Source organism: Schistocerca cancellata, chromosome 3, assembly GCF_023864275.1.
Source record: "Schistocerca cancellata isolate TAMUIC-IGC-003103 chromosome 3, iqSchCanc2.1, whole genome shotgun sequence".
Taxonomy (NCBI): Eukaryota; Metazoa; Arthropoda; class Insecta; order Orthoptera; family Acrididae; genus Schistocerca; species Schistocerca cancellata.
In genome coordinates, this window is record NC_064628.1 from 522,762,843 (window position 1) to 522,790,153 (window position 27,311).

Here is a 27,311-nt window from a genome sequence, read left to right on the forward strand (position 1 = left end):
CTGTCAGCTGAAACATTGTGGCATGAACTGGATGTCATCTAGCTGCAATCCCAAAACTTCTTGAAATACTCTTTACCCTGGGAAAATTTCAAGAATCACAAAATATTTCTGTTTACAACTGGCCCTAGTCAATAACATGCTGAAAATGTCAGTCTGTGTAATAATATACACTGATAAGCCACTGTAACATTGGATGCTGCCTGGTGACGTTGCAGGCAGTTTAGGTGATAACAAAAGTATGTAAGCAGAGAAGACACAGATGGGGGTCACCGTAGCAAAAATATGGGCTGCAAATGGGAAAATACACTGAGATAAATGACTCTGACAAATGTCAGATTATTAATATGCAGTGCCTGTGAACGATATCTCAAAAAAAGTGAAGCTGGTCAAATGTTCACGTGCAGCTGTAATGAGCATCTATAGAAAGAGGTAGAAGGACATTGAAACTACCACTAGGTACTAAATGGTTTGACATCCATGACTCTTCACAGAACATGGGGTTTGCAGGCTTATCTGCTCTGTAAAATAGGGTAGAGGGTGATCTGTTCTGTGCCATCTCTGCAAAAAGAGCAAATTCCTGGTGCATGCGTGAGTGTTTTGCACCACATCGTTCATCGTACATTAGTGAAAATGGAGTTCCACGGTTGAATGTCCCTATGTGTTCACATGTTGACACAACAACATTGTCAATTACAATTGCAATGGGCATGGGACCATTGGAATTCAACTGTTGATCAATGGAAACATGTTGACTCATTGAATAAAACACATTTTCGCTACACTAGGTTGATGATCGTCTCCACAAATGCTGTCATCGTGGTGAATGGAGTCTCAAAATGTGCAGTGCACCACAGTAACAGGCTGGTGGGAGTAGTATTGTGCTGTAGCACACATTTTCCTGTGCTTGCATGGGATCTGTGGTAGTAATCGAAGACACACTGACAGCTGCAAACTATCTGCATCTCTTCATGCTTGATGTCTTTCTCGGTGACGATGTCATCTTTCATCAGTATAATTGTCTGTGTCTCAGGGCCAGAATTGTGTTACAGTGGTTTGAGGAGCATTATAGTGAACTCATGTTGATGTCTTGGTGACCTAATTCGCTTGATGTAAATCCTATCGAACCCATCTGAGTCGCTATTGGGCCATCACAGTGTACGCTAATCAGCGGGCCGTTGTTTACATGAATTACATGACTTGTGCATAGGCATCTAATGCCACTTACCTCCACAAACCTACCAACAAACTGTCAGATCCCTCATATGCAGTATCAGTGATGTTCATTCCAAAGACAGACAAACAAGCTATTAAGCAGGTGGTCACAATCTTTTGGCTTTTCAGTGTATATATGCCACAGTGTCATGAAAGAAACAAAGAAGTTCAACAATGAAAGTAATTATTTCTATGTGCTTTTTTCTTCTAGGCACGCTCCGATTCAGCACTCAGTTCACGTGATTCTTCTGTCAGTAGTCTGAAAAACTGTTGGGACATTCTGAAGTGCGAGAATAAGACATTTTTGACACTAGTCACATCTGCTTTTCCATGTTCAAAGGTAAAATGTAAAAGTTTTCTATTTCTTGTATTTTTCTACTAACTTGATTTTAAATATGCTTGGCATTTTAACTTTTTGTTTCTCTAGGATCAAGATGCGTTATTGAATGAACTCAGGCATAGTGGTTTCTTTGATGTATTTGAATGTTCTGGAGGACAGTGGGGTTGTTTTCTATGCAACCATCCAGAGAGAGCAGTGGGTTTCCTTCAAGACAGCCAGCCAGTTATTGAAGGACAGTTAAAAGAAAAGAAAGGTCGCTGGAAAATTTTCAGAAGGTGGAGGACGCGATATTTCACACTTTCTGGAGCACATCTTTCCTACAAAGGCTCGGTATGCAGTTATATTTAAATGACTTACTTGCTTATGAGATTAGACTTAAATTTCTCCCTTCTTGAAGTGGATATTGCTGTGAGGTAGATGATTATTGTGATAACAAATAAGAAATTAAACACAGTTTGCTGTTTCAGCCAGTGTACATTTATTAAATAACACATTGCATTTTCTGTATCCTATTTACTCTGGAAACTTAAAAACAATTTGATTTTTTGTGTAGGAATTCAAAGCTTTCACTATTGGTGCTAAAAACAGTGAGATGTTAAAGCTGCAAATTTTTTCAAGGACTCAGCACAGTCAAAATTTTTTCGTTGTAGAGAATGTGATATCTGTCATGTCGGCCACCTCGCAATTAATTAAACTGTAATCTGTGAACATCTTGAAGCAAGTCTGACTCAGACCACTGTCTCAGTATCGTAGAGTTTTCCACACATTGTTATTTCAAGTCATCGGCATCAATTTCAAGGCACAGAAAGCATTTGTTGTAGGCTAACATAAGGTCAATCAAAAGTACTTCTCCACATTAGGATCAATATCTGACCGTAGCTGCATAGTGGGTTGTAATGCTGATTCCAAGAAAATTGTGTTTAGTTTGCTGCTACCTAAGAAATTGCAGTTTCCCTGTCAGAGTATGTATCACGTGCTCAGAGCAATTGATTTGTACACCAGACATCAAGCGATGTTGTGATCAGGATCCTTGACATTGGATCCAGAATGGAGGAATGTATTCCTCACAGATGAATCTCACTTCAGTTCTAGTGTACAACATAATTCTTTCTTTTTTTTCCAAATTTATGTAGGTGGAAAGTATTAGGTTGGTGCAGAAGTTTGCAGCATTTTTGTTTTGCATGTTGGTATTTGGGTGGCCATGGGTTTATTTATTGCATGTCTTTTTTGTTTGTGGTTCACTGTGCTATTTGAATTTATGTATTGTCATTTGGAGATAATGAGTGGAGCTGTGGACGCCAGAAAGTGGAGTGCCTAGTGGGGAAATCATAACCTTTCTGATATATTTTTCTGTTTGAGTTCAGTACAGGGATGACAGAAGTGGAGGCAGCCAGAAATATTTGCATTGTGCATGGGGTGATGCCATTGGACAGAGCATGGCAAGGAAATGGGTTTCTCATTTTAAGGAAGATCGTTCTGACATTAGTGACTCTCCATGTTCAGGATGACCTTTGGGGTTTGATGAAGATCATTTACATGCATTAATCCACAATGATCCAAATCAGTGAACTCGAGAAATGACAGATGTGATAAATTGTGACCATTCCACCATCGTGAGACATTTACATGCAGTGGGGGAGGTTCAAAAATCAGGTATATGGCTATTGCATACTCTTAAGCAGGAATCACAGAAACCAGTGCTTCTCTGCTAGCTCATTATCAATTGGCTCGTGAACAATACCGACCATTCCTGTCCAGTATCTTTACTGGTGATGGAAAATGGCAGCAACTCTTCATACAAAGACCTTCATTCATCCACAAAAGATAATGTTACGCATCTGGTGGAACAGCTGCAGTGTTGTGTACTATGAATTCCTTCCTGAGGGATAACCTTCACTGCTGACATTTATTGTCAACAGCTGAGATGCCTTGCAGATACAGTCAAAGAACAATGACCAGGAAGACTGCATGAAGTGTTACTATTCCATGATAATAATGCCCACCTGCATTTTGCTACATGGTCCAAAAACACCACACAGGAATTCGGTTGGGGTGTCATTCCACACCCACCTTTTTTGCATGAACCTGCGCCCTCAGATTTTCACTTTTTCCACACTCTATCAAACAATCATCAAGGAACTTCCTTTCCAGAAGAAAATGCATTCTGAACAGGCTCGACAATTTCTTTGCCTAAAAACCATGTGATTTCTACAGCTGCAGAATCGAATAGTTACCCCAGCTTTCGCAGACTCAGGTAAATAGTGAAGGAGAATGTATTACTGATGACTAAAGTCTCTGTTATGAGTATCCATTGTGTTTATTAAACTAATGGAAAAACACTATGAACTTTTATTCACTAATCCAGTATGTCGTAATAGAACCTCAGTGGCATTGTAGAAAGATGCCGGTTGGTAACTTGCATCTGAAATGTACAAAGCATATCTGAGATGCATTAGAGAGACAAACTGCATTCACCACATATCCTCTTTCAGGGCTTTTGTGCAGCTGTTTCTCAAGAATGGGAATGAATGTCAATAAAATTTTTAAATTGCAACTTTGAACAACTGTTTTGCCCTCTCATTTTACTACATAGTCTTACAAAAATATAACCATGAATTATGTAATAACTTGACTAATACGCTGCAAATATCCTCCATTTCCCCCCTCCTTCTCATTCTTGCCTCCCCTTAATCATGGGTGTAGCTGCATGGATTGGCTTCATGTTTCGACAATACAGATAAAATACCCTTGCTGAGAACAGCTTGAAAAAAAAAGATCAAAAAAAAAAAAAAAAAAAAAACTTCAGCCTATATATATACTGAGGACATGTGACTCTTCTGTGTGGTTTAATGGTGATGGCATCCTCTTGGGTAAAATAGTCCCTTCTTCAGGTGGATACTTGGAGGATACCATCATCAAAATGAGAAGGGGGCAGTGGGAGCACTCCATGAATCAGAGCATCGTGTGTTGGATCCCACAATCCACAAGATAGATTAGAGAACATAGAGAAATGGCAGAATTAGTGATATGCAATGGCAGAAAGAATAGGAGTAAAGGGTAATCAAAACAAAATCAAATGGAGGTAACACAGGAGTAAGTTGAATAATAAATTATAAAATAGGAATGTGTATAAATTACTGTGAACAACATAGAGAACACAAATACAGCCAGCATAGACACAAAGTGAAGACATTTATAATTTTTTAAATTAAGGGAAAGCTCTTCAAAATGTTGAGTGGAATACACTCTTTGAAATTCTTAAAGCAGAAATAAAATACAGAAAGCAGTTATAAGAGTCAAAGGACATGAAAGCAGTAGTTGAGAAGGGAGAGAGACTGTTTATAGCCTAACCCTGATGTCATTCAGTCTGTAAATTGAGCAAGCAGTAAAGGAAACCAAAGATAAATTAGGAAAGATAAATAAAGATCTGGATTAGAAATAAAAACTTAGTGATTTGCCAATGACATTCTTTCTCAGACATCAAAGGACTTGTAAAATCAGTTGAATGGAATGGATAGTTCCTGAAAACACTTTAAAGTGGTAAATGAGATGCGCCATTTGGGCAGCAAAATATTTGAAGATGGCTAAAGTAGAGAGGATATAAGATACAGATTGCAATAGCAAGAAATATTTTAACACCTAATATAAACTGTAGTGTTGCAAAGTTCCTTCTGAAAATATTTATCTAAACTGTAGTCTTGCAAAGTCCCTTCTGAAAATATTTATCTGACATACAACCTTGGACAGAAGTGAAGTGGGGACAATAAACATTAGCATGAACAGGGAAAGTGAGATGGGAGGATTGTGTAACTAATGAAGAACTGATCCAAAATGGGGAGCAAGGAAATTTATGGTACAGCTTGACTAAATGAGGGGTTAGGTCAATAGAACATATCCTGAAGCCTCAAGGAATTGTCAGTTTAGTGTGAAGAGCTGCATCAAACCAGTCTTAATATTGAAAACCAGAATGCAGCCATCTTACTCCCAAGTAGTGGGAACTCAAACTCTAATGCAGCAGACTTGAAGACAGAAGATTTCTTATCTTTGCAGGTATATGATCTTCTAGAAAATACCATTCGGTCACACACATGTGTGATCTTCTAGAAAATATTATCCATTTAATGTACCATTGCTTAACATCAGAGAGACAATTTTTCCATGATTGAAAGATGGTTTGCACAATGTCTCCACTGAAGACTCTTACTAATACAATAGTAACAAGAACAGAACAGAATCTTATTTTAGATATACCAAAAGAACAGTGATTCTCGTTTGTATGTGTTTCGAGTCTTCTGTGGCTACCACTAAATACACTACCCGACAAAAAACGTGAAACCCCCCAAGAAGGGAGACGTAAACTTTACAGATTTAGATGGTATGTGATGTTATTTCAGTGATAATAAAATCAAGTCAAATTGGCAAAGAACTTTGCAGTATGGGTCACTTATTAGTATGCAGTTGCGCCCCCACTGGCCTGGATGTATGCACTCATTTGGTTGGGAACATTGTCATAAAGCCATTCTAAACTTTCCTGAGCCAAGCTGCCCCACAACTGTTGTTACTGATACTTGATATCCAGGATATTGGCACTGGGACTGAGTTAACGTCCAAGCTGGTCCCACACATTTTATCGGGGACAGTTTTGAGGATCTTGCTGGTCACTGGAGTATGTCAACCACGCAGACAGTTCATTGAGACATGTGCCATATGTTGACGAGCATTGTCCTGTTGCACGAGATGTAATGCATGAAGATGCAGGATGTCTATGACATAACATTGTGCTGTCAGTCACCACCAGCTGTGACCTGAAATCATACCCTATGGCTCCCCACACCATGATACAAGAAGTCGTACCATTGTGCCTCTCCAAAACATTGAAAGAATGGAACTTCTCAGCAGGTCACTGCCATACTCTACATCTGGGTAGTACAGAACCACAATTCATTGCACAACACAGTGCTACACTATTTGTCACCAGTCCATGCTTCACATTCACAGCACCACTCCGAATGCGGCCTACTGGTGGGACAGTAATTCTCTAGTCTGGCTGCTGCTAGTCTCTGAAGAATGGTACAGTGTGACACAGAATGTTGAAAGTAGTCCATTGCTTATTCTCAGATGGAAGCAAAAAGTGTTACAGTGTGCTTGGTGCAAAATACAGTGATCCTGCCTTGTGGCAGTTAGACGATACTCGGTCAGAACATTGATGACAACTATGCCTGCCCACGTGTTCACATGCAGTATTTCATCAGGCCATTGTTACCTCCAAATGCCCTGTAAATCTGGATATTGCACAATTCCACCAGCTGGCCAAATATAGACCAGTAATGAGGCTCTTAAACTTTGTCAGGTGTCCCAAACAAATACATGGTGTCTCCATGTCCTCCACAGTGATTGCTCAACTTCTGACTCTATTCACACCCTTGGACACTCTACCAGGTCATGAAACAACACTAATGCTCCCTGTTGGCCATTCTATCTGGCAAAGAGAATTACAACTCTAATCATTTACATACCCGCTGATTGTGTGTGGGTGTACGAAGTTACATTGACATCTGACCATATTTTCTGGGTACTTCAGATAGTGTAATTTATTCTGTGACAATGATCAGCAGCCCTTCTGCAAGACAGTGGAATTTTGTTATCTGTTCCTGACACAATTCTGGCGAACTGCAGCTAGTCACAAATTGCCGCATGGTCATTCACAGGTATCTCAAAGCATTACACACAAAATCAGAAATACTATGCAGATAGCTTTAAAACATTTTTTGCTTCAGAAAGTGCATGGTTTCTTGGAAGCCACATACTACTTGTGCTTTCAGCAATACTTCAAGCATAATCCCCAAACTAATTTCCAAATTCTGTGTGTGGGTAATAATGAAATACCATTATGTCTCCTGTGGATAACCTTAATTGTTTACATTCCCTACGTTATGGAAAGTAAATTTTACCAGCTTAACTTCCTGAAAGGGTTACATTGGACAACTGTATCTATCTTTGCATTATTATTCAGCTTCCTGTGACCCTGAATGCAAATGAAAGTAGTAACAAATACTGATCATAATCTTTAGGAACAAATACTGGTCATAATCTTGTACTCTGCCCTTGAGGCATATTAGCAATTCTTGGTGATAGTACTTCTTGATGTAAGTTAACTTTCAAAGGCAGCTGATGTTCTTCAGATTGAACTGTAAGTACTACAGGTGAAAATGTCAAAGCACATTTTAACTAGACTTTTTTTGTCCATTACAAAATTAAACATACTTAGTCATTTGAAGTTTTGCTCAAATATCCAACTTACATGGATAGTATTTTCAGAATGCTGAATGATGGTGCAAGAATTACTTCTAGTGTCAATTAGAGAACAACTTGCAGTGACCTCTTCAAGAACAGTACTTCACTCATAGTATAGGTGTGTACCATTCATATCCATTTTCAGTATGGATATTTCTCTTTTCTCAAAAAAAAAAATATTATCAAGCAGTAATATAACACCCTGCTACAGAGTAGCGAAAGTGACAGCTGGAGGGTCAAGTGTAAAAGCACCTCCTCCACCTTCTCTGCACAGTTCTCCCACTCATTGTACACCTTAGATGTCATAAGTCTGAAGCCTTGGTGCAAAATAAAGTGATCCTGCCTTGTGGCAGTTAGATGATACTTGGTCAGAACATTGATGACAACTATGCCTGTCCATGTCGAGCCAAACTGTGCTATAAAACAATGCTGTCATGTATCACTGATGTCCATTTTCATTATTGGAATTCCTCATAAAAAAAAAAATGCCGTCGTTTTAACCACAGAGCAAAGTAGAAACAAGAGGGTTTTTTCTTCCCACAAGTAACATTGACAAACTGCCCAGCATAGGCAGTGTATGCCTGGTGGCTGTTGTGCCTCATATTGATAAATTTTTGGGAGGAGATAGGAAAGGGAAGACAACGTTGAGAAGGGAAAAGATAACGAAACATGACTTTTAATGATTTTTAAATGTCCTGTTCTGAAGAACTAAGTGTATCCAAAAACTCAGTATCTTAGGATGGTGATTGGGTCACTCACATTTTTTGTAAGTGGTTAGCTGGTCACATTTACCTGTAGCATTGGTGTAGCTCCTCTGTGATTTTAATTGTGTTTTAATCTGTGGTATAGTAGTACCTTTCACCCATTCTCCATTGTCTTAAGGTGTTAAGGTGTGTCCAATAGAGTTATTATGTGATTCAATCCGAGTGAGGCAGAGTTAGAGCAGGAATGTCATTTTGTAGGCTACATCCTCACGGTGTGCAGCTATTTCAGCAATTTTATCCACATTCATTTCCTTTACACACACACACAGTATCTGTGGAGTCATTTGAAGCAGTGGCAATGCTTTCAACAGATTTTTCTCTAGTGAATTTCTTCAGAAAATCATTGTTCTGCAAATTTTAACCAAAGTCTATGCATGTAATTCAGTGTTCCACAGAAACTTCATGAATGGGTTCCTGAATTAACTTCTGCACATTTTTCATTCTGAATACATTTTCAGAATACAACCTGTCCATTAACTAGAACTCTCACATTTTCCATCACACTCTCATGGCCCATTTCTGCTGTTAAGCTGTCAAATTCAAATTGATGGTAACTGTGCTTGTAGCCGATGACTTCTTCCAACATCTCCACTTTCGTATAGCGGCCCAAGATTGAAATAGTTTTTGCTTTTGTTGCTTCTTTGTACTTATTTTGATAACAGGCATTCATGACAATCACACAAGCATCATCTAAATCATGTAATACATCTAAAAAGCAGTGTTTAAATTCAACACTATTCATCTCTTCATGATAATTTCCAGATTTGTAGGATATAAATATTAGCTTTGCGCTTTTGATAAAGCCATTTTCTGACGATCTTGCATGACAGAAGAGTTGCCCTGGCTACTACAGTATGAGATCTCTCCATCAGATTGTATCTTTCATCAGTATACATGAACTGCAATGGTTTCACAATTCTTTTTCTCTTTGACTCATGTGAAACACAGAAATATGTTTCATTTCATGAGCGTGCTTTTTCCTGGTTTATTAAAATCCATATATAACTACAAATAATGCTATTTTGGCCAATTTGTTAAAATATTTGTTTCAGTGTGCTGTTATTATTATTATCTTCTTTCCTTTCTCAGACCTTAGGTCTGATTAAAAATGGAACGTGACGTGGACCTTGATCAAGCGTGACTTCCTTTTAACTGTATGGTATATGTTACATTGTATTTAGGAACTTTCGGGTTATTGAACATGTATCAATAATTACGGATTTCTGTAGTTGTATATATATATGTTTGGATGTAGCTGTATTGCATTGATGTACTGGTGGATATTATGTGGTATGACTCCTGTAGTTGATAGTATAATCGGTATAATGTCAACTTTATCCTGATGCCACATGTCCTTGACTTCCTCAGCCAGTTGGATGTATTTTTCAATTTTTTCTCCTGTTTTCTTCTGTATATTTGTTGTATTGGGTATGGATATTTCGATTAGTTGTGTTAATTTCTTCTTTTTATTGGTGAGTATGATGTCAGGTTTGTTATGTGGTGTTGTTTTATCTGTTATAATGGTTCTGTTCCAGTATAATTTGTATTCATCATTCTCCAGTACATTTTGTGGTGCATACTTGTATGTGGGAACGTGTTGTTTTATTAGTTTATGTTTTATGGCAAGTTGTTGGTGTATTATTTTTGCTACATTGTCATGTCTTCTGGGGTACTCTGTATTTGCTAGTATTGTACATCCACTTGTGATGTGATCTACTGTTTCTATTTGTTGTTTGCAAAATCTGCATTTATCTGTTGCGGCATTGGGATCTTTAATAATATGCTTGCTGTAATATCTGGTGTTTATTGTTTGATCCTGTATTGCAATCATGAATCCTTCCGTCTCACTGTATATATTGCCTTTTCTTAGCCATGTGTTGGATGCATCTTGATCGATGTGTGGCTGTGTTAGATGATACGGGTGCTTGCCATGTAGTGTTTTCTTTTTCCAATTTACTTTCTTCGTATCTGTTGATGTTATGTGATCTAGAAGGTTGTAGAAGTGGTTATGATATTGCAGTGGTGTAGCCGATGTATGTATATGAGCGATTGCTTTGTGTATTTTGCTAGTTTCTGCTCGTTCTAGAAAGAATTTTCTTAAATTGTCTACCTGTCCATTATGTAGGTTTTTTTATGTCGATGAATCCCCTTCCTCCTTCCTTTCTGCTTAATGTGAATCTTTCTGTTGCTGAATGTATGTGATGTATTCTATATTTGTGGCATTGTGAACATGTAAGTGTATTGAGTGCTTCTAGGTCTGTGTTACTCCATTTCACTACTCCAAATGAGTGGGTCAATATTGGTATGGCATAAGTATTTATAGCTTTTGTCTTGTTTCTTGCTGTCAATTCTGTTTTCAGTATTTTTGTTAGTCTTTGTCTATATTTTTCTTTTAGTTCTTCTTTAATATTTGTATTATCTATTCCTATTTTTTGTCTGTATCCTAGATATCTATAGGCATCTGTTTTTTTCCATTGCTTCTATGCAGTTGCTGTGGTTATCCAATATGTAATCTTCTTGTTTAGTGTGTTTTCCCTTGACTATGCTATTTTTCTTACATTTGTCTGTTCCAAAAGCCATATTTATATCATTGCTGAATACTTCTGTTATCTTTAGTAATTGGTTGAGTTGTTGATTGGTTGCTGCCAGTAGTTTTAGATCATCCATGTATAGCAAATGTGTGATTTTGTGTGGGTATGTTCCAGTAATGTTATATCCATAATTTGTATTATTTAGGATGTTGGATAGTGGGTTCAGAGCAAGACAGAACCAGAAAGGACTTAACGAGTCTCCTTGGTATATTCCACGCTTAATCTGTATTGGCTGTGATGTGATATTATCTGAATTTATTTGGATATTAAGTGTGGTTTTCCAGTTTTTCATTACTATGTTTAAGAACTGTATCAATTTAGGATCTACGTTGTTTATTTCCAATATCTTTAGTAACCATGAGTGGGGTACACTATCAAAAGCTTTTTGGTAATCAATGTATGCGTAGTGTAGCGACCTTTGTTTAGTTTTAGCTTGATATGTCACCTCTGTATCTATTATCAGTTGCTCTTTACATCCTCGTGCTCCTTTGCAGCAGCCTTTTTGTTCTTCATTTATAATTTTGTTCTGTGTTGTTTGTGTCATTAATTTCTGTGTAATGACTGAAGTTAATATTTTGTAGATTGTTGGTAGGCATGTTACGGGGTGGTATTTAGCTGGGTTTGCTGTGTCTGCTTGATCTTTAGGTTTCAGACAAGTTATTCCATGTGTAAGTGTATCAGGGAATGTGTATGGGTCTGCAATGTAACTGTTAAATAATTTAGTTAGATGTGGATGTGTTGAGGTGAACTTCTTTAGCCAGAAATTTGGTATTTTATCTTTTCCAGGGGCTTTCCAATTGTGCGTATAATTAATTGCTCGGGTGACTTCATGTTGCAAAATTATCACTTCAGGCATTTGTGGTATCATCTTGTTTGAGTCTGTTTCTGCTTGTATCCACCGTGCATGCCTGTTATGTTGTACCGGGTTTGACCATATGTTGCTCCAGAAGTTCCATGTCTGTTATGTTTGGTGGATTGTCTATTTTAATGTGTGTGTTATCTATTGTTTGGTAAAATCTCTTTTGGTTTGTGTTGAATGTTTGGTTTTGTTTCCTTCTATTTTCACTTTTTTTGTATCTTCTGAGTTGTTTGGCCAATGCTTGTAATTTCTGCTTCTTTTCATCTAATTGCTCTATTGCTTCTTGTTGTGAGATTTTACCTAACCTTTTTTGTTTTTTGTCTGATATTTCATTTCTTATAAATTGTGTTAGCTGTCCGATGTCTTTTCTCAGTTTTTCTATTCTGGTCTGTAGCCTGTGTTCCATGCTGGTTTTGTGGGTTTCTTCTGTGTGTTGGTTGGTTCTGATCTCTGCCTAGTGTGTATATTTAGTGTAGTGAGTGCTCCTATATAAACCAGTAGTTGTAACTCTTCCATAGTTGTGTTTTCATTTATTTTGTTGTGTATGATTGTGTTGATAGTTTTTATTGTTGTTTCCACTTGTCGGTTATTTGGCGGTCTATGCAAAAATGGTCTAATGTCTGTATTTGTGTCTTTGTATTCTATATATGTCAGCTGAAATTTCTCTTCTATATCTAACATGTGTGTCACTTCGTGTTCTATTTGTGCTTGTTCTGGTGGCTGTCTTAAGATTTCGTTTTCCTCTGATTGTTTAATTGATGCGTGTTGGTCTTTGTTTGTTTGCTCTGGGATGTTTGAGTCCATTACTTTATTTTCTTCTTCTTCTAATTGCACATTATTTTGTTCCAGTATTTGTTGTACTTGTTGTTTGATGTTTTCTAATTCTGACTGGGGTCTCCTGTTATTTTTTATTATAACACGGATCTGATCAGCTAGTTGTTGTTCTGTTAAAAATTTTAATTCTGGGTATCTGGTAATAAATGTTGTGTATACTTGTGATCTGTATCCAGTTTTGTTGGTTCCTAGGTTTGTTGCTTGGTAATAACAGAACATGAAGTGTCGATTAACTTCATCTGACCATCTCATCCTCTGTCTTTGTTTTCCTTCTAGGGTGGTTGCAGGAAGCATATCCTGCAAAACACCTCTATTTGGATTCAAATCATTTTCCAGTTGGCTAGCAGTGTCGTTACCATTGTGGGCGGGCATAGGGTTCAAGCGTCGTCCCCGACCATGACGGTGCTTGTCCGAGGCTTCTTTAGTTCTGTCCTGAACCAAGTAATCACACTAAAAGGGGGGTTAGCCCTATTGTTGGTTTGTTCTTTTCGTCACCTTTTACGACTGGCAGAACATACTGGAGGCCTATTCTTTTCCCGGGCCTCCACGGGAATTATTATTATTATTATTATTGACTTTTTTTTCTCAGACTTAAGTCTGGTTAAAAATGGAACGTGACGCGGACCTCGATCAAGCGTGACTTCCTTGTAACTGTATGGTATATGTTATATTGCATTTAGGAACTTTCGGGTAATTGAACATGTATCAATAATTACAGATTTTTGTAGTTGTATATATATGTTTGGATGTAGCTGTATTGCATTGATGTACTGGTGGATATTGTGAGGTATGACTCCTGTAGTTGATAGTATAATTGGGATAATGTCGACTTTATCCTGATGCCACATGTCCTTGACTTCCTCAGGCAGTTGGATGTATTTTTCAATTTTTTCTCCTGTTTTCTTCTGTATATTTGTTGTGTTGGGTATGGATATTTCAATTAGTTGTGTTAATTTCTTCTTTTTATTGGTGAGTATGATGTCAGGTTTGTTATGTGGTGTTGTTTTATCTGTTATAATTGTTCTGTTCCAGTATAATTTGTATTCATCATTCTCCAGTACATTTTGTGGTGTGTACTTGTATGTGGGAACGTGTTGTTTTATTAGTTTATGTTTTATGGCAAGTTGTTGATGTATTATTTTTGCTACATTGTCATGTCTTCTGGGGTATTCTGTATTTGCTAGTATTGTACATCCGCTTGTGATGTGATCTACTGTTTCTATTTGTTGTTTGCAAAGTCTGCATTTATCTGTTGTGGTATTGGGATCTTTAATAATATGCTTGCTGTAATATCTGGTGTTTATTGTTTGATCCTGTATTGCAATCATGAATCCTTCCGTCTCACTGTATATGTTGCCGTTTATTAGCCATGTGTTGGATGCGTCTTGATCTATGTGTGGCTGTGTTAGATGATACGGGTGCTTGCCGTGTAGTGTTTTCTTTTTCCAATTTACTTTCTTTGTATCTGTTGATGTTATGTGATCTAAAGGGTTGTAGAAGTGGTTATGAAATTGCAATGGTGTAGCTGATGTATTTATATGAGTGAGTGCTTTGTGTATTTTGCTAGTTTCTGCTCGTTCTAGAAAGAATTTTCTTAAATTGTCTACCTGTCCATAATGTAGGTTTTTTATATCTATGAATCCCCTTCCACCTTCCTTTCTGCTTAATGTGAATCTTTCTGTTGCTGAATGTATGTGATGTATTCTATATTTGTGGCATTGTGATCGTGTAAGTGTATTGAGTGCTTCTAGGTCTGTGTCACTCCATTTCACTACTCCAAATGAGTAGGTCAATATTGGTATAGCATAAGTATTTATAGCTTTTGTCTTGTTTCTTGCTGTCAATTCTGTTTTCAGTATTTTTGTTAGTCTTTGTCTATATTTTTCTTTTAGTTCTTTTTTAATATTTGTATTATCTATTCCTATTTTTTGTCTGTATCCTAGGTATTTATAGGCATCTGTTTTTTCCATCGCTTCTATGCAGTCGCTGTGGTTATCCAATATGTAATCTTCTTGTTTAGTGTGTTTGCCCTTGACTATGCTATTTTTCTTACATTTGTCTGTTCCAAAAGCCATATTTATATCATTGCTGAATACTTCTGTTATCTTTAGTAAATCAATTTAGGATCTACTTTGTATATTTCCAATATCTGTAGTAACCATGAGTGGGGTACACTATCAAAGGCTTTTTGGTAATCAATGTATGCGTAGTGTAGGGACCTTTGTTTAGTTTTCGCTTGATATGTCACCTCTGTATCTATTATCAGTTGCTCTTTACATCCTCGTGCTCCTTTGCAGCAGCCTTTTTGTTCTTCATTTATAATTTTGTTCTGTGTTGTATGTGTCATTAATTTCTGTGTGATGACTGAAGTTAATATTTTGTATATTGTTGGTAGGCATGTTATGGGGCGATATTTAGCTGGGTTTGCTGTGTCTGCTTGATCTTTAGGTTTCAGATAGGTTATTCCATGTGCAAGTGTATCAGGGAATGTGTATGGGTCTGCAATGTAACTGTTAAATAATTTAGTTAGATGTGAATGTGTTGAGGTGAACTTCTTTAGCCAGTAATTTGCTATTTTATCATTTCCAGGGGCTTTCCAATTGTGTGTAGAATTAATTGCTCGGGTGACTTCATGTTGCAAAATTATCACTTATTATTATTATTATTATTATTATTATTATTATTATTATTATTATTATTATTTTCAGATCCGGGACAGTACAACTCTGTTATTTACAAATTCAAAACATTATGCTAATTTCATTAGTAAATAGTGCTTGAATCAGCAAATTGTGTTTAATTTATTGTAAGGCAGATCAGTATTTAATGATAAGATAAAAATCTGTTATAGTAAGATACGTTCACTAAAAAAATGTAAATGTCGTGTGACTAGGGCCTCCCGTCGGGTATACCGTTCGCTGGGTGCAAGTCTTTTGATTTGACGTCACTTCGGCAACTTGCGTGTCGATGGGGATGAAATGATGATGATGATTAGGACAACACAACTCCCAGTCCTTGAGCAGAGAAAATCTCCAACCCAGCCGGGAATCGAACCCGGGCCCTTAGGACTGACATTCTGTTGTGCTGACCACTCAGCTACTGGGGGCAGACAGATACATTCACTAGAGACAACCTGTGCACATTGCCATACACATCTTCTTGTGCCCGCTCTGTTCGTTGCTACTAAGCCTCTCAATGGATGTTGTCTGTTGCATTTGGTCAGAGACTGGCAATTCTTGTGATAGGCATGTCCGCTTCTTATATTTCTGTTGACCAAAGAATTGCTTTAATTGTGTTTAGGAAATTTTTCATATGTCATTTTATAGGATGGTATTGCATGACTTAATGTTTATCTTGATTCTAAAAACCTGCATGGAAATCACGAGATGTGTGAATGTGGGTAAATGAATTAATTGAGAAGAAATACATAGGTGTCCATGGAAATTTAGTTGAGTCTAGGGAGCGTGCTTGGATAGTCAAAGTGGTAAGGCGACCACTTGTGATAAACAGATAATCCAGGTTCGAGTCCCGGTCTGACAAATCAATAACCTAGTGATACAAGTATTTTTGTCATCTCTGCTTATTGATAGGCCATAAAGGAAATATGGGACAAAAATGTTGTGTACTGCTGCTGGATATAAAAATGTAAAAATTTGATACAAATGACATTCACAACGTCCAGCCATTTATTCACAGCTTTACATACGGTCTTCAGCAGGTGCAAGCCTAGTTTTTAATATCCGCAGATGTGGATCAGTGATAAACATTTGCAGGTGCAGATCAGGAATATCATAAGTAAATAAAATTAGTGTAGTGTAGTGATGTACTTCTATTTTTAACTGTGTAATCTGTATTACAATGTATGATTAGTGTGGATGTTTCCAAGGAATGATCAGAGAGGGAGTGGTATGTGTTGATTGTGGTTTGGAATTTTGCATGGGTGATTGTAGTGGGGAACTGAATAGGAAACTCGATGAGGCTCTTCCAGGAACAGTAGGCTCTGCAGAAGAGACAAGAAAATCACTGAACAGAAGGCCAAGTTTGTGCCCTTCAGGCTGAATTTAGACCACACAAAATTGGAACTAGATAGGTTGAAATGGAAAATATACTGTGGGGAGTGGGTAAACAAGCAATGGTTGAGAAAGGAACAGCTCTTCAACTTCTTCATCTACATTTGAGCTTAAAGTCTCGAATCAGTTTGACTTGTTACTGAAGTAGGAGGTGAAGGGCCTCATCCAGCTGTAGGTAAGGGCCTCATCCAGCTGTAGGTAACAGTAGGCTACAGTAGATGACTAGCAAAGAAACCACAAGTGTAGGTTGGTACCAAAAGAGAGTAGGCAGAAAAAGAGTCTTGCTGCTAGGTCATAGCCATGGGAGGTCTGTAGGCCAGATGGTACAGGAGAGATAAGGGACAAGGTACCAGGTCATAAGTATTGTGAAGCTAAGTCCTAGCCTTATCCAGGTGACAGAGGACTTAAGGTATCTTTGTAAAGATTTTGACAAGGAGGCTTAGGTTGTCATAGTTTTCGGAGCAGGGAACAATGAGGGTAAAGGCAGAAATTACAGCAATAGGGAGAGCCCTGGGTTGGTTGAGTTGGGGGGAGGGGACCAAACAGCAAGGTCATTGGTCCCAAAATATTGTAGGATTGAGTAATAATGTAGAAGAGCTTCTTGTCTATTTGTAAAATGTAGAGAGCTCTTGGAAGGTAGACATCCTGTGCCTATCTGGACACTACATAACCTCAAGGGTAGAAAAATTATGCATAAAAGATTACACTCTAGCAACTTACACATGTAGAACTAATATGGAAAAAGGAGGAACATTAAGACAGAACACACATTCAAAAACATTTAGACAAGTAAATTTTTTAGTGACCGGCACACAGAAGTGTATACTCCCAATTTAGTACTGAACAACAGTTCAACAATGTAAGGAAAAAGAAGGATTGCTACTCACCTTATCCTTACAGCAAATTCTCTGCTCCCAAAACGTGTTGAGTTGCAGACAGGCACAGCAAAAAGACTTACACATTTAGCTTTCAGCAAAGCCTTCTTAAGTCTTAAGAATAGAAAACACACACTCATTTGTTCACACAATCAAGCTTACCTCAGTCACACATGACCACCATCTCTGGCAACTTGGATCAGAATGCAGCGAACAAAAGCAGCAATCTGGAGGGGGCTGGGAAGGGATAGTAGGGTACAGGCAGGGAGAGAGAAGAGCACTGTGTGTGTGTGTGTGTGTGTGTGTGTGTGTGTGTGTGTGTGTGTGTAGATATGGACTTGACAAGACTGCCACTATGCGTAGTGTTGGGAGGCTGTGAGGCAGGGAGGTGGAGCTAGTAGGGGCGGGGGTGGGGGAGGGGGGGGGTAAAAGGAGAGGAGGATGGAAGGGTGGGTGTACTTGCACATGGTGGCACTTAGTGAGGATGTGTGGTGGTCCCACCTGATTTTATTTTCTTCTTTTGTTGTCCTTGGTGTCGACTTAATGCGTTGCTCCACTGGCTGAAAATATGGGTTGTGGATTCCGACGTTGACTATTGCAAATTATGTAGCCGAGAAGTGCACATTTGTTTTTCATAGTACTTTAATTTCACTGTACACAACCCCCCCCCCCCCCAAATAATATACAGTTACATGGCCAGTGCACTATTGTTTAACTTGCGACAAGCCTCATTAATAGTTTGCAGGCAAAACTCTGTATAGTGCTACTAGTTTACTTTTGAAGATCTACGAGCAGTAAAAACATAACCACAAGGTCCACAGATCTTGAAGGATAATCACATACATATGGAGCAGTCACTGTCATTGGTTTTTACATGTGGGCTAATTGTTTAACACTTATTTCACAGTTAAATTGAAGCATTGTTGTTCTAACCAGCACAGGTTACTCGGCTGAAACTTGGCCGTGGGCTGACTGTTTCGTGAGCAAAAATCGGGCCCTTATATATCCTATCAATAATAGGTGCCAAAACTACACAGTTTTCGATGTTTAATTTACAGAAATTACAATTAAAACTTAACTCTTTAAATTAACTGAATACATCGAACAATTCCGTCTCTTTAACAGTTTCATCTGCTACAAGGTTTAGGCCAAATTATTTGTTTGAATGATGAAATTAACAGTTATGTAAACAATACTTTTGACAAAACTGTTGATTAATTTGGAATTAATGAAGGGCTGGTTTTGTAACATGTTTTTGAATAGAGCCAATAGATCCTTTACGAATGCTATTGTTTCGTCTCCCAAATGTTTATAATTAGTACAGAATTTATATTTGTTTATACGTCAACAATAGAATTTAAGTTACGAAAAAATTACTGATTTCACCCTATAACATAAGATACTAATAAGGAATAGTCAAAATAAATTAGAAAATCAATAACATACCTAAAACTAAGCACAAAATTAGATCTGGTTTTATATCCTTTAAAACTGAGGACCAATCTTTCTCTTATATCAAAATGCAGATTATACCCATGTATGCTAATGGTAATCAGTTAAAAGTAACAAAACGAATTTTAAGGAATCAGATGACAAAACAAGAGGGGAATTAAAATTATCCCAGCTTGCCTCGTCACAGGTGGGGGCATGAATAGGGAGAAAGTGATAGGACAGAGAGGGTGAAATGTGTGGGGCGGTAGGTCATAGTAGTTTGAGACCAGAATAATTTTGAGCATGGAGAATGCATTGTAAGGATAACTCAGTTCAGAGAAGCTGGTGTTAGAGGGGAGGATCCAGATGGCCTGGGTTGTGAAGCAGCCATTGAAATCAAGTATGTTACGTTTAGCTGTATGTTGTGCCAGATGGTTGTCTACTTTACTCTTGGCCACAGTTTTGTGGCGGCCATTCATCCTGGAGGACACCTGGTTCATAGTCATACCATTATAAAAAGCCATCCAATGATTGCAGCAGACCTGATACATGACATGGCTGCTTGCATAGGGACCCAGCCTCTGATGGAGTAGAATAAAAGCAAAGTAGACCACCCTGTGGCACAACGTGCAGCTGAACATAATGTGCTTGATTTCAGTGGCTGGTGTGCAACACCATCTGGATCTTTGCCTTCACCATCAGCTTTCCTGAAGTGTGCATATGGGAGTTATCCTTACAGCAAATTCTCTGCTCCCAAAATTAGCTCCGCCTCAACCTACACTAATCTACTGATCCCACACACCACCCAACAACAGTTTCCAGCCTCTCTGTTCTATCACCTCCTTCCTGTTCATGTACCCTCAGCCTCATTGTGTGCCACCCTCTTCCAGTGCACCCACCTGTCTTTTCCCCTTCTCTGCTCCTCTCCTTTTCCATTACCCCCCCCCCCCCCCCCTCCTCTGTCCGCACCTCCTTGCCCCACAATCTCCCAACACTGTGCCTGGTAGCAGTCTTGTCATGCCTTCATAGTCTCTGTTTGCTCGACAAGGTAGTGCTCTTCTTCCCCCTCCCCCTCCCTCTCCTTACACTGCTATCCCATCCCATTTTCCCCCCTTCCAGATAGCTGATTTCATTCAACATGACAGTTGCATTCTGGTCTGAGCTGCCAGGTATGGAGGTCATGTACGTGAAGTGTGCTTGCTTGTGTGAATGAATATATGTGTGTGTGTGTGTGTGTGTGTGTGTGTGTGTGTGTGTGTGTGTGTTTGCGCACTGCATGTGTTTCCTCTTCTGAATAAGTCTTTGACCGAAAACTAACTGTGCAATATTCTTTTCATTGCACCTGTCTGCAACTCAATGTGTCCTTTGCAGCGAGTAGCAGTCTGTCATTTTCCTTATATTGTTGTTATTCCAAACTGGAGTTCCCATTGTTTGATAGTAGTTCACTTTTAATTCTAATAATTTTCCTTATATTGTTGTTATTCCAAACTGGAGTTCCCATTGTTTGATAGTAGTTCACTTTTAATTATAACTGTGTATAGTTCCCCATTGAAAAATTTTGAACTGTTCATGAGGAATTTGGATTCATTACTGTGCTATCTCTCAGATAGCAGTTAATAAACTGTGGTGCCTTCATAGTAGATTTTCTAAAGGATTCTGATAGGAAAAATGATCTTTACACATTTTTTTTTACTCTGCAATTTGATTTCTGTAATTAACTTTCAAACACAGGTGGATAAAGACGGTAAGACCATAATGATAATAGTGAAGTTCAAAGCAAGTGAATTACAGTGTGCTCAGTAAAAAATGCTATCTCTGATCATGATGCACAGTTAGTTAGGATAAATGAGATAGTGCTTTGCAGTGCAGATACTCATCAGTGGAAATCGGTTAAAATTGTTAATGACTCCAGGAAAAACGATTTTAAGAGTAGTTTGCAAGAGATGACCTGGAATGAAATTTACACTAAACCAAATGCTAACATAAATTTAATCTATTCCATGATATATTCATATCATGATTTGAAAATAGCTTTCCGCATAAGCTAATCAGAAAGGACATCAAACTCGAATATAAAAAACCATGGATGACTGGAGAGATTAGAGTGTCTTGTGAAAGGAAAAGGGAATTGTATCTGTTGTCAAGAACAAGTAGAGATCCTGCAGTAATTGCACATTACAAAAACTACTCAAAATTACTAAGAAAAGATATTAAAAAAATCAAGGAACAAGCACATAATATCAGAAACCAGTAACTCGACTATAGACTTAAGACTATATGGAATGTAGTGAAACGAGAGACAGGACAACCACCCACAGAACAGGATAACATATCAGTATTGAACTGAATGGAAGGGCTATAAACGATGAGTCACAGGTTGCAATTAAATTTAATAATCATTTGTTAAATATAGTAGAACTATAGAAACAAACAGTTGAAAAGAAAACTCATAGCAGTATGTTGAAAAATAAAATCTCATAAAGTTCAGTCATTTGAATATATATTCACAACTTCTCCTTCCAAAATTAAGAAAATTACATATGCTTTCAAAAATAAAACCTCATCTGGATTTGATGGTGTTCCCAATAGAGTCTTAAAGATTTGTTCCTATATAAGAAGCCCTGTCTTATCTGAAATGTCCAACGCATCATTGACTCAAGACATTTTTCCAGAGAGACTGAAATATGGCATTGTTAAACCACCACCCCCTATAAGGAAGGCACTAAGAGAGATGTCCAAATGCATATGTTGCTGTCTTCCAGCATGTCAAGTGGTTTAAAATTCACAAGCTTTTGTCTGAGTGTTCCTCGACCATAGTCAAATGGTAGTTGTTAAATGATTGCTGCTGCTGTCCTTATATAGCCATGCTATCTTTAGTGATGTCACTGGTCCTCCCTCCAGCACCATATATGGTAATGTTTTCATTGTGCACTTGGCACACCCACTTCATCCTTTCAGTGGCAAGTTTCCAAGCTGTACTCAGCTGCAGGCAACAGGCTTTATTGATGGTGGTGAATGAAATTTGTATCTTCATTGCTTCTTTTATGATGTAATAACAGATGCTTCGGAAAATGCAAAATGGTGTCAGTTTTCTAGAGCATTTTCCACTACCATTGATTTCTCAGGATAGAATAGGCGAACACATCTCCCATGCTCTACGCAGGGCTGTTCAACAGTACGTACAGTCTGTCCAGCATAAAACTCTCCACACACACACACACACAGTATTTTATGTACAAGGTGTACAACTTTGCTCCTGCTATTTTTTCGCCAACATTTGAGGCTTTAATGAAACAAATTGGTTACACGTGTATCATTCAAAGTATTTTCCATTGCTGACCACTAATTTCTCCCATCTTTTGAAGTGATCCACAAATTGTTCCAATTTGTGACTTCTTCATGAGATCGGAAGTGTTGGTCAGCCAGGCCATGCTCCATTGATCTAAACAGGTGATAGTCAGAGGGAGCAATGTCTGGAGATCATGGCAGGTGGGGTAAGACTTTCCATTTTAATGTTTTCAAGTACGTTTTGACCTCTTTTTCAACAAGGGGTCGAGTGGTGTTGTGTTGCAAAAACACTTTATCATGCCTCTCTCTGTATTGCAGCCGTTTGTCTTTTAATGCTCTGCTCAAACGCATTAATTGTGTTTGATAACGAGCACCTGTGAATGTTTCACTTGGTTTTAACACCTCATAGTACACAACACCAAGCTGGTCCCACCAAATGCAGAGAATGATCTTGGAGTCATGAATATTCTGTTTGACCATCGACATGGAGACATGACCGGGATACCCCCATGATTTTTTGCCTTTAGGATTATCGTAATGAACCCATTTTTCGTCCCCAGTCACAATGTGATGTAGAAATCCCTTCTGTTTTTGCCTCTGAAGCAACTGTTCACAAACAAATGTTGTTCAACGTCTCTTGGTTTCAGCTCACACGGGACCCAAGTTCCTTCTTTCTGAATAATGCCCATAGAGACATTTTGAAAAGGCTTGCTGTGTCACTCCCACTAATCGTGCCAATTCTTCTTGAGTTTGACATGAGTCTTCACTCAGCAATGTCTCCAATTCTGCATCCAAGAAGACATTCTCTCTTCCACCACTGAGCCGATCTATGACTTTAAAATCACTGCTCTTGAAGCGTTGAAACCACTCCCGACATGTTCTTTCACTAATAGTGTCCTTACTATACGTTCTTGAGAGCATTCGATGAGACTCAGCCGCTATTTTCTTCATATTGAAACAAAACAGTAACACCTCCCGCAAATGATGAGAATTAGGCTCATAAACTGACAAACAATCAAGAACAACTTTATGATGCAGACACAAATTGACTAATGTTTGAATGAGGTTATGTTTACCGAGGTCCAAGCTAACTGCCTGACGTCTGCGATCTGTTTCTTTCGACCGTTTCTTACCGTTGTCACCACCTATTGGCAAACGACGGAAGCAAAGTTGTACACCTTGTACCTACATCGTCTTTCACAGCCCTCATTAGTTGTCGAATTTTAGCTGGGGCCTTGAGGACCAAATTCATTTTACACCTCTGCTAATCTTTCCTGATACTGAGCCACAGAACATCAAAAATGCAAGCTTCTCCATGTCCTCCTCAGGGGTCTTCTGCTTCTGTTTCTTTGGCAAGATGGCTTGCGAAATCTGGCAATTTTTGTAGTCTGTTTCTGTGAATACGTTTCATTAAGTGCCTCAGTTCCTTTGGAATGCTTTAAGCATATGAAATGGCTTCCTGCTCGATGCACAAAGGTCGTCAGAACAGAACGTTTCTGCAAAGGGTGATGATAATTGGTAGCATGCAGGTATCAGTCCATGTGGGTGGGTCTCCATTAAACACTGTGGCTGAGACACCCATTTGCTTTATGGCAGATAAGGATGTCGAGGAAAGGCAAAGCACCCTGTGTCTAACTCCACCATGAACTTGATGTTGTCATGGATTCTGTTGTGGTCCAAGAATTCTCCCAGATGTTCATGCCCATGAAACCAGACAATAAACATATCACCGACATAATGGTGAACGCAAGTAGGGTTAGCAGGAACCATGTCCAGGGCAATGTTTATTCAAAGATACCCCACAAAAAAGTTGGCTTGGAGCTAATGGACACCCCATCACGATGCCATCCATCTGGTTAAACTATTCTGAATCATACAAAAAAATACAATGACATCAGTGTGTGCTTAAATAAATTCACAACAATGTCATCAAATAACTGGAGTAGCATATATACATGCACATAAATAATGACACCACATCAGAGCTATCATATCTCCTCCTCTAAGATGCAAGCATTTATTTTGACTGATGAAATCTGTCTTATCCTTGATGTGTTGCACACAACGACCAATGTGCAGAGTAAGGAGGCTGGTCAGATGTTTTGCAGGTCTGTAAGTTGGTGATCTAGTGGTGTTCACAACCGGACATGAGGTGTGTTGTCCTTGTGAACCTTTGGAAGGCCATACAGTATAGCCAACTAGCATCACTCACAGGATGCAGGCTAAGCTGTCTATTTGTAGCTTTGTACCAAGTATTAATTGCGGTCCTCTGGTTTGGATCAGAGTGGAAAGTTTAAACTAGGGGCTCAGACGACTCTGCAACGGCATGGGATGCAAATTTTTCGACATCCGCTATTGGGTACAAAATTGTGTGGTTCCCCTTCATAGGTCATGCGTGCACTACACATAGGAAGCAGCTGGTAGGGTAGTGGAGTACATGTGGCATGCATGTGAGGCTTTTTTAGATTAGAGAAACCTTCCTTGGGATAAAAAACAGTTGGCCTGATAAATTAGCCATCATCACAGATCAGAGATAGAAAAGGTTAATATGATTTTAGTAAACTGCAGGAGCATCCAAGGAAAGGTCCCAGAATTAGTATCACTTATTAAAGGTTATAAAGCTTGGCTAGTATTAGGGACAAAAGTTGGTTGAAACCAGATGTCTGTGACAACAAAATCCTAAGTTCAGATTGGAATATGTATCGTAAGGGTAGATTAGTCACCAATGGTGGCAGATTGTTTATTGCACTAAAGAATTCGATAAAATCTAGCGAGGTTATCATGGGTTAGAATTGTGAAGTTCAGTGTCGAAGATCGGTCATAAATGGTAGTCAGATTCTTTTCTAGACCACCTGGTTCAGTAGCTCTAGTGGTAGAGTGCTTCAGACAAAACATGCAGAATATGGTTAGTAATTTTCCTGATCATGCTGCTATAATAGGGGGTGACTGCAACTTGCCAGGTATAAATTGGGAATCTCATGCTGTCAGAACTGGTGCCAGAGACTGAGATTCGTGTGAGATTGTTCTGGATGCCTTGTCTGAAAACTACTTTGAGCAGATAGATAGAGAACCAGTTTGTGAGGGTAACATCTTAGACCTCCTGGCAACAAACAGACATGAACTTATTGAATCGGTTAACGTAGAGGAAGATATCAGTGACCATAAGGCTGTGATAGCGTGAATGACACCAGGTCTGACAAAGAATGTTAAGAAAGGTACGAAGATATCTTTGCTTAGCAAGAGTGACAGGATACAAATTTCAGAGTATCTGAGTGGCCGACATCAAATATTCGGTGATGAGGGAGAAGACACATAAAACAAATGGAAAAATTCAAAGGAATCATGTAATACGTTCTGAGTAAGGTCTTGAGGGATGGGAAAGGCCCACCATGGTTTAACAGCTGTGTTAGAAAAGTGCTACGTAAACAAAGAGAACTTCATCGTCTCAGATTCAAGAGAAGTAAAATCGTAGCTGACAAACAAAAGTTGAACAAAGCAAAATTGAGCATAAGGAGAGCAATGAGAGAAGCGTTCAATGACTTTGAAAGTGAAACTTCGTCAACCAATCTCAATAAAAACTGTGAGAGGTTTTGGTCATATTTAAAAGCAGTAAGTGGGTCAAAAATATATATTCATTCACTCAGTGACCATCTGGTACCGAAACGGAAGATGACAAAGAGAAATACTGAATTTGATCTTCCAAAATTGTTTCACCATGGAAGATTGTAAAAGGTCCCTACTTTCAGTCATTGTGCGAACATTGAAATGACAGATATTGAGATAACCAAAAGAACTTGCTCCCCTTCTAGCAGTAATTTATTGTAAATTGCTTGAGCAACAAAGGGTACCTAGTGACTGGAAGAAAACGCAGGTCATTCCCATTTTTAAGAAGGACTGGAGGTCAGGTGCACACAATTATAGACCTACATTGTTGACATCAGTCTGTTGTAGAGTTATGGAAGATGTTTTATGCTCAAGAATTATGATATTTGTAGAGAAGGAAAATTTCCTCTATAAAAATCAAAGTGGGATTCTGTAAACAGAGATCCTGTGAAACTCAGCTCGCTCTGTTCCTCCATGAGATCCACAACGCCGTTGGCAATGGGGCTCAGGTTGATGCCGTGATCCTTAACTTCAGGAAGGCATTTGACACCATCCCTAATGCTGTTTAGTGAAAACAGCATGAGCTTATCAAGTATCAGTCCAGATTTGCAACTGGATTCAAGACTTCCTTGCAGACAGAACTCAACACGTTGCTCCTAATAGAACAAAATCAACTAAAGCAAAGGTAATTTCCAGTGTACCCAAAGGGAGTGTGATAGGTCTGTTACTATTTACAGCGAATATAAATGATGTGGGAGAAAGCGTTGGATGCTCTCTAAGGCTGTTCGCAGATGATGCAGTTGTCTATAACAAAGTCTCAATACAATAAAGTAGTAATGATTTGCAAAATGACCTCCAAAAATTGATAAATGGTGCAGGAACTGACAATTGACCTGAACTTAAATAAATGTAACATATTCTGCATACACAGGAAAAGAAATCCACTGCTGTATAGCTACACTATTGACGATAAACTGCTGGAAATAGTATCTATCGTAAACTATCTAGGAATACTTAGCCAAAGCGACCTTAAGTGGAATGATCACATAAAACAAATAGTGGGGAAAAGCAGATGCCAGGCTCAGATTACATAGGAAGAATCTGAAGGAAATGTAACTCATCCATGAAGGAAGTGGCTTATGAGGCACTT

The 27,311-nt window shown here is 38.5% G+C and overlaps 1 protein-coding gene across 3 annotated transcripts in view; it reads left to right on the forward strand.

The window, feature by feature from the left end:
* Positions 1 to 27,311, forward strand: part of LOC126175335 (protein melted) — a 256,862-nt gene that overhangs the window by 204,723 nt on the left and 24,828 nt on the right. For all 3 annotated transcript variants that reach the window (XM_049922055.1, XM_049922054.1, XM_049922056.1), the window contains 2 exons: positions 1,424 to 1,552; positions 1,640 to 1,882. In XM_049922055.1, coding sequence (XP_049778012.1) covers positions 1,424 to 1,552; positions 1,640 to 1,882 — 372 coding nt within the window. The remainder of the gene's footprint in view (positions 1 to 1,423; positions 1,553 to 1,639; positions 1,883 to 27,311) is intronic.